The 8,887-nt window shown below is 39.0% G+C and overlaps 1 protein-coding gene across 1 annotated transcript; it reads right to left on the reverse strand.

Annotated features, from left to right (window-relative positions):
- Nucleotides 1-7,984: 7,984 nt before the first annotated feature.
- On the reverse strand, nucleotides 7,985-8,449 carry LOC142623435 (uncharacterized). The gene has a single exon (XM_075796852.1). The coding sequence runs from the start codon at nucleotides 8,447-8,449 to the stop codon at nucleotides 7,985-7,987; it is 465 nt and encodes a 154-aa protein (XP_075652967.1).
- Between the last annotated feature and the right edge of the window lie 438 nt (nucleotides 8,450-8,887).

Genomic DNA, 8,887 nt, shown 5'->3' on the forward strand with positions numbered 1-8,887 from the left:
GCTTAAGACACATGACTGGAGATCGATCTCTCTTCAAGGTCTTCGAGTCTAAGAAAGGTGGCAATGTCACTTTTGGTGATAGGAGCAAATCACAGATAAAAGGGAAAGGAATTATCTTTCTACCTGGATTACCAGACATTGCAAATGTTTGTTATGTGGAAAGCCTGGGGGTGAACCTGCTGAGTATAAGTCAGATATGTGATTAAGACTTCATGGTGCTATTCTCCAAGGGAAAGTGTCTTGTCATGGATGAGTCTGGAAAGAAACTCATAAGTGGTGTTCGCACTCTAGACAACTGTCATGGATTGGTTCTTGATGCTAATATTGTGTGCAATAGCATTCGGTTGCCAAATGAAGATTTATGGCATCAACGGATGGGACATGCTAGTTACAAACATCTTTCGATTGTATCTAAGCATGAATCAGTTTTAAGGATACCAAAGCTTAGTAGAATGAGCAATGTGGTGTATGGACCATGTCAGCTTGGGAAACAGACGAAAGCTAAGCATCCGAGCACTCAGACATCAGCTATATCTAGACCATTGGAGCTACTACATTTAGATCTTATGGGTCCAACTAGAACCGAGTCTCTTGGAGGTAAGAGATACATTATAATTGTGATAGATGACTTCACTTGGTACACTTAGGTCATTCTTCTACGATCCAAGTCTGATGCTCTTGAGCACATTGAAGCTTTGTGCACAAGACTGCAGAATGAAAAGAGCCTGAAAATTGACCGAATTCGAAGTGACCATGGTAAAGAATTTGAGAACTCGTATATGGAGACCTTTTGCACAAGATCAGGTATATCTCAAGAATTCTCTGCTCCTATTACTCCTCAGCAGAATGGTGTAGTAGAAAGAAAGAGCAGGGTTATTCAGGAGATGGCAAGAGCCATGTTGCACAATAAGGATGTGGCTAGAAACTTATGGGGAGAAGCCGTTAACACTGCATGTCATACGGTTAATAGAGTGTATTTTAGACCTGGTACCAAAATGACTCCCTATGAGTTATGGAAAGGAAGAAAGTCGAATATGAAATATTTTAGAATCTTTGGAAGTACTTGTTTCATCCTATAGGATAGAGAGAATGTGGGAAAGTTTGATTTCAGAAGCGATGAAGGGATATTTCTAGGATACTCCTCTACAGGCAAGGGTTATCGAGTATATAACAAAAGAACTATGAAGGTTATGGAAACAGTGAAGGTTGTTATTGATGAGTCTTCAGATTCTTGTTCTGAGAAAGTTAATGAGGAACTTCCTAAAGAAATTCTTCCTCCTGAACCTAAGGAAGTTCAAGAAATCTTTGAACAAAAACCCACATCTCCAAGTACTCCCGGTACTCCAACTGTTATGGAAGAGTCAGCAGATATGCCTACTTCACCAGATTCTGAATCTCATGAAGAAAAAAGACCTTCCTCCAAGATCAAATCAAATCATCCTCCAGAAGTCATTGTGGGAAATATGAATGAACTCGCATTAAGGAAACGCACAATTGATAAATGTGTTGCTAACTTTGTGTGTTATTCTTGTTATTTGTCACAGGTTGAACCCACTAAAGTTGAGGAAGCTCTTCAGGATGGAAGTTGGGTTGGAGCAATGTATGATGAACTACTTCAGTTTTAGAGGAATGATGTCTGGACTTTAGTTCCTAGACCGGAGGGCGAGCACGTCATTGGCACAAAGTGGATATTCCGCAATAAGACTGATGAGGAGGGCAGTGTAATCTGCAACAAGGCTAGACTTGTAGCTCAAGGATACTCACAAATGGAAGGAGTAGACTATGATGAAACATTTGCCCCAATTGCTCGTATGGAGTCCATCAGAATTCTCCTTGCCTTATCTTGTCACTTAAAGTTCAAGCTTTACCAGATGGATGTCAAGACTGCTTTTTTAAATGGACTACTTAAAGAAGATGTCTATGTGGCTCAACCAAAAGGATTCATTGATCCACACTTTTCGGATCATGTGTTGTACCTCAAGAAGGCACTTTATGGATTAAAGCAAGCACCTAGAGCTTGGTATGATCAGCTAACTCAATACTTGGTGTCACATAGGTTCATAAGAGGAAAGGCTGATCAGAATCTCTTCATCAAGAGGGAAGATGGCAAGCTGATGGTTGCTCAAGTCTATGTTGATGATATCATCTTTGGATCAACTAAGGATGAACTTGCTCATGGCTTCTCAAAACTCATGCAGGCCGAGTTCGAGATGAGCATGATTGGATAGCTGTCTCACTTCCTTGGATTGCAGATTCGTCAACAAGATTCAGTTATATTCCTCTCTCAATCTAAATATGCTAAGAATCTTGTGAAAAATTTTGGTTTAGAATATGCTAGTTCTGTTAGAACTCCTATGAGCCCAAATGTTAAACTCACTGTTGACTTGTTAGGTAAAAGTGTAGACGCATCACTTTATAGAAGCATGATAAGTAGTCTTCTTTTCCTTACTACTAGTAGACTTGACATTAGTTATAGTGTGGGAGTGTGTGCTAGATATCAAGCTAATCCCTAAGAGTCACATATGATTGCTTTGAAAAGAATCATAAAGTATGTCAAAACTACTGCCAACTTTGGTGTGTGGTACAGCAAGGACACAAATGATGTCTTAGCTGGATATTTTGACGCTGATTGAGCTGGGAATGCTGATGATAGAAAAAGTACATCGGGGGGTTGTTTCTATGTGGGTAATAATCTTGTCTCCTAGATGAGCAAAAAGCAAAACTCCATCTCTTTATCCACTGTTGAAGCTGAGTACATTGCTGCTGGTAGCTGCTGCACCCAACTCCTATGGATGCAAAAACTCCTCCATGATTATGGTATTTGTCAAGAGCATCTTTCCATCTACTGTGACAATACCAGTGCCATCAACATCTCTAAGAATCCGGTTCAACATTCTTGAACTAAACACATAGAGATTCGACATCACTTCATTAGGGAGCTTGTCGAAGATGGTACTCTCACCCTTGAGTTTATTCACCCTGATGATCAAAAGGCTGATTTATTCACCAAACCTCTGGATAGTAAACCTTTTGAATTCCTTCGTCAAAACATCGGTATCATCTCCATGGATTAATCTCCTTCTCCCTTCCTTCCTCCTCATGCATCTGAGTCTAGTTTTATGCATTGCTTTGTTTTGTTTTGCATGTTTTTGGTTATTAGTTTTTCAGTTTTAGTTATTTTGTTTTAATTCAAAATAATAATAATAATTGAAAAATTCAGAAAAATACAAAAACAGTGTGTGTATGTGTACATCGGTTCTTGTGAACCTTAAAATGGCTTTTGAAACAAAGTTTTCTAAACTTTGTGTCTCTTGTAGCTTAGACGAGCATTCCTATGCACAACTAAGCAAGTGAACTTTGTGGCTCTTTGTTTGTGATGAGTAAGGTTAAGTGATCTCTTATACTTAACACTTGTATCACTCTTTTTGACGGGAAGGACTAGAAAATCCTAAGAGAAAGGCATAAATAACCATCTCACCACTGTTACCCGCCAATCATGATATGACATCTGTATACTTCGGCATAGCAAAAGTGCAATGGCAAAAAGCTTAACATAATTGGGTATTTCTTTTCTCTCCTTTATATACCCATGCATGGTTTGCTTAATACAAGAAAATATGCAAAGAAATAGAGGCAAAAAGAACAAAATGCTTTAAAAACATGATTGCAAGCGTGTTTTCTAGGAGATGTGGGAGTTATAGGATGTATCTTGAAGGTGATAGTCCACATCAAACAGTTATGATTGTGTGTGAGTTAAAGTGATTTTTTCATATCTCAAATTGTCATAACATAAAGACACTTATGCATTCTTGCGATGTTTTCACACATAACACACAATATTCTTTGCTAGTTTTGATACATGTGCAGGTACAATGTGATTTGGCCATCACAAGGTTTACATGTGTTGATGTATACTCACAAAACTGTCTTGACTTGTTTTTTGAAATATAAAATCAGTTAGACTTGTTTAGTGTGTATGTGTGTGTGCGTGTGTGTGTGTGTGTGTGTGCGCGCGCGTGTGTTTTGGGATCCATGTGCTTAAAATTGTTGTTGAGAGATGATTTTGAGAGTCTAATATATTGATTGGATCATTAGTTGAGTTGCATGCGTGATTGCATTCATGTCTGTGTTTTTCCCTTCTCGAAAAATTGCTTTTAAAAGCTGGCTCAACACCTTCTCGACACCTCCTCGATACCTGGCTGTCTGTCGAGCTTCTTAGCTTTTTCTTATCGCAATCTTGACATCTTCTCGACACCTGGTGGATCGATCGAGAAAACTTCTGTCCTCTCGATAGCTTCTCGACACCTGGTGGATCGATCGAGCTTCTGTTCTCGTGTCTTTGCTTTGCTCCTCGACACCTTCTCGATAGCTATCGACGTTGTTTTTCTCGACACATTCCTCGTCAAATGACTCAACACCTCTCGACACCTGTATCTGTCGAGATTTATTGAACCTCTATTTAAAGGTTCTGTGCGATCCGGTTTCTCATTTCTCTCAATCTCTCTCTCGATAGCTCTGTCTCTTCACCTCCCAAACCTATCTCTCTCACTCCAAACCTCTACCCAAGGTTTCTTCAAGTTTTTTTTCAAGCTTTCCTTCACTTGGTAAGCTTCTAATCTTCTTCATTTACATTCATTTCATGTTTTGAAACCTAGTTTTTGGGGTTCTTGAAAAATTTTGGGGTTTTTCAAAATTGATAAGTTATTGTTGCAATTTTTGGGATGGGTTTTGTAGATTTGATCGTAAAAACTCCATGCATTGCATCACATTCGCATTTTAACAGTATTCTCATGCATTTAGATGTGTGCAAACTATTTGTGTGCTGGTAGGTTTGGTTTAGGCTGAGCCCATGATGCTTTTCATATTGCATGTCACATGTTCATGCATTTCCCATGCATACGTTCTCTCTTTTCAATATACTTGTTATATTTGAATTGTTTTGGGACTTCTCTAAGTGTTTCTTTCTTTCCCCCTCTCTTTCTGTTTATGTTAGTAGTGTCTATGGCACCAAAACGTAAGTCTGTTCCGTCCCAGAACCCTCTCCGTTCTAGGACCTCTTCGTCTTCTGATCCTACTCCCTCTTCTGTTCGGTTCCGTGATGAGGATGCCCAAAAGGACTTCTCGAAGAACTTTTCTAAACGAGGTGTTCATTCGAAACGCCAAGTTATTCTAGCGGACTTCGCCGACACTGACCTTCCCGATGTCATTCACAAACAGGAATGGGAGTCACTGTGTGACGTCCCGGTCACATGTCCTTCCGGGCTAATCCAGGAATTCTACTCCAACATGCATGGAACTGATACTACAGTACCTCTCTTTCACACTCGAATTCGAGGTACGCGCATAGTAGTCACACCGGAATTAGTATCTGATGTGCTTCATATTCCAAGGGTTGCGCATCCTGACTACCCCAATTGTGAGCGTCTAAGGACTATGTCCAAAGACGAGATGATTTCTACGTTCTGTGAGCATCCAGCTATTTAGGGTAAGCGTCAATTTACATCATGTCGGCCTTTTGCTAAAGGTCCTTGTTTCTTGAACATGGTGACGACGTTTGTTTTGTTTCCTCTCTCTCACTACAACTCTATCACAGAACCTCGTGCTCGTTTTTTATTATTCCTTCTTGAGGATCTTTCCATTGATTTTCCTTCACATTTCATTACTTCTATTATAGATGTACATAAGGATACGGCTACCCGTGATAAACTCATCTTTCCTTCCGCTATCACGAGGATTTTACACCATTTTTTCGTCCCTTTTCCCGTGTCTAACCCCTTTCATGTCATGTGTGTCATAGGCGCCACTACCGTAAAACGTAGTGAGGCGCAGTTTAGGTCGCGACAGACAGATTCAGCAGCTCCTTCCTCCCGTCTAGCACCATCTAGATCTGCTCAAGCCTCATCTACTCGCTCCTCTTCTACGAGCGATGTGTCACTAAGAGACATCATGGCGCAGATTCAGCGCATGGATGCTCGCCTAGATACGCTCTCTACAAAGTTGTATCAGGTGAATGTTTGTGTTGGTCGCATTGCTCGGCGACAGGCGACCATGGGTGGTTTTGCTCCTAAGGTTTCTCCTTCACCACCTCCTGTGGCTTCCAAGTCTGAGGATGATGATGGTGATGACGATGATGCTTCAGATGATGATGATGATGGAGATGCTAGCTCTACCGATGAGATGTCTACTTGACACTCTACCCTTTGTCACTCGTGACAAAAAGGGGGAGTAGTTTTGGATTATGAAAGTAGTCATACTTAGGGGGTGAGCTTGTATAGGACATTTTTGATAGGGGGAGTGTTGTTGTTTTGAGGGATGTAGTGAGGATTACTTGTATCTTTTTCTTTTCTCTACTTTAGATACATTTTTTCTTGTACGTGAGGTCTTGTGACCATGTATGACATACATTGGACTTATTCTCTTAATTTGTTGATGTATGTTTCTTTCACCTACCCTTACATATGTTGTTTCTTTTCTATCTTTATACACATGATTCTTATTACTTGTATGCAATCTATTATTTCTGTTTCACACTAAGATGCCTTGATGAGTTTTGTTTAGAGTGTTTCAGAAATACAGGTTGTCAAAGTCTACTTGCCATAAATTCTCTTCTAGCAAAGTTTTTCAACAGTTTGTGTTAGGGTAGATTTTATTGAATTCAACAAGTGAATATGAGTTGAGTAATTTATGACTTATCTCATATGTTCATTTGTTTGTTGTGGTTTTGTCACGGATTGCCAAAGGGGGAGATTGTTAGGACATATGTATTTCACTTGTTTAGAACATACGTCTTTCTTTTATGTAATTGGCTAATCCTTTGACAAAAATGCACTTTACTTGTAATTGGGTAGATTTAGGATGTGTTTTATGCTTCAAGAAATTGTGTTTCAAGATCAAGTGTTGAAGTCATCAAGTCTATCCAAGAAACAAGTTGAAAAGTGCAAGTTCATTAAAACTCGACAGCTAGCATGTGTCCAGGTTTAAAGAGTTGTTCCAGCCCCGAGGCTCGCCAGCTTCTCGACAGGTGCTCGACAGCTTCTATCTGTCGAGAATTATGAATTTCAGAATCTTGATCTGATTTTCTTGGAATCCGTGGATGTGTCTTTAGGCCTTCTTTTCTCCTAACCCTAGACATATAAAAGGATTATTTTAAGGGCCGTCAAAGTGTTCACAAGTTGCACAAGCATTGAGAAATCCTTGTTCAAGCAAGTTGTGACCGGAGACAAAGTTATTGCCCTAGTTCATCTCTCTTGTGAAGAAGTTGCTGTGTAATGTGCACTATAGGGTTTTGTAACCAAGTATCTTCTTGATCTTCATCGTGTGGATGAATTGAAGAACTTTGCAGCCAACAATCTTCTCTAGTTGGTGATTAAAGTCGCGTACTGGTATCCGCACAATTGGTTAGTCAAGTACTTGGGAGTCGTGCATTGAATGGAGAAATTGTCACTACAGAACAAGTCCAATTGGGTATTGGGGTAAGGGTTCAACTGTAGGTTGGTAAGGTACTTGGGATTCCTTTACTTGTAAATGCTTGTTGTGATAATAGTGGAATTTCAGGAGTGGTGACCTTAAAATCATCCGGTGGGATTTTTGCCATATAGGTTTTCCCCATTCATAAACAAATCACCATGTCATTTAATTTCCGCTGCATACTTAGTTGTATTGGTGATTTATTTGTGCTACCACACACTTTGCATGTTAATTTGATTAATTAATAACTTGGCTAATTAATCAACTTAATCCACCACAAGGGGTCAATACGTTTTTTGGCCTATCACTTAACATTCCTAGAATCAGCAGTGTTTCTACTTCTTGCCCTCCTATTATTGTTTCTCAGAAAGTTTCTAAAGTTCTTGGCAAGATAAACAATCTCAGTAAATGATAGTTCATCATCAAATCCACAATCATTATCATCATCAAAAGATTTTAAGGCCATAGATTTGGATTTATTAGCCTTAGGTAAATCAAATTCATATGATTGAAGAGATCATACTAGCTCATCTACAGGGATAGAGTCAACATCTTTACTTTTAGTGATGACAGCCACTTTAGGTCTAAAGTCCTCAATCAAAGATCTAAGAATTTTCCTAACAATTTTAGGTTGATCATAGACTTCACCCAAATTAAAAGCAGAATTAACAATATCATTCAATTTAACATAGAATTCATCCAAACACTCATCTTCAGACATTCTAATACTTTCAAACCTAGATGTCAACTGCTGTAGTTTATTGATCTTTACTGCCTTAGTGCCTTCATGCATAGTTTGCAAGATGTTCCATGCAGTGTGAGCAATCTCCACATTTGAGATTCTCTTAAACTCTTCCATGGAAACAACATTGAATATCGCATTCATAGCTTTACTATTAAAGCTTGCTGCTTCCTTTTGGGTAGTAGTCCATTCACCAATAGCAGTGGTTGGTCTTGCCCAACCATTCTCAATAGATACCATACTCTCTCATCAATAGATTTCAAGAAGGCTTTCATCCAAACTTTCTAATAAACATAGTTATTACCATCAAAGTGTGAGAGGATCACAAGAGAGTGATTGTGTTCCATGACAGTAGGAGTCAAGGATTAACTCTAGGTAAAGATACCTAAAAACAAGAGCTAACTTGCTCTGATACCAATTGAGAGTTTGTTTAGACCCCTAAAACAGATTGTTTAACCTAATTTATTAACCAAGTGATTACTTAGATTAATTTTCAGATCTAAGTTAAAACAAATAAATCATATCATGCAAAGTTGCGGAAAAGTAAATAACACCATGATATGATTACCCAGGAAAATCAATGAAACTAACCCGTTTCAAGGTAAAAACCCGGGGAGGATTTAACCTAGCTATCCTCAAGATAAACCAAATCCACTATAAGAGAATTGAAGTTTTTAC

This window comes from Castanea sativa, chromosome 1, assembly GCF_040712315.1.
Source record: "Castanea sativa cultivar Marrone di Chiusa Pesio chromosome 1, ASM4071231v1".
In the NCBI taxonomy this organism is placed as follows: domain Eukaryota; kingdom Viridiplantae; phylum Streptophyta; class Magnoliopsida; order Fagales; family Fagaceae; genus Castanea; species Castanea sativa.

Excerpts from the sequence above, each read along its gene's own strand:
- LOC142623435 (XM_075796852.1), bottom strand. The coding sequence starts at position 8,449 with ATGGTATCTATTGAGAATGGTTGGGCAAGACCAACCACTGCTATTGGT.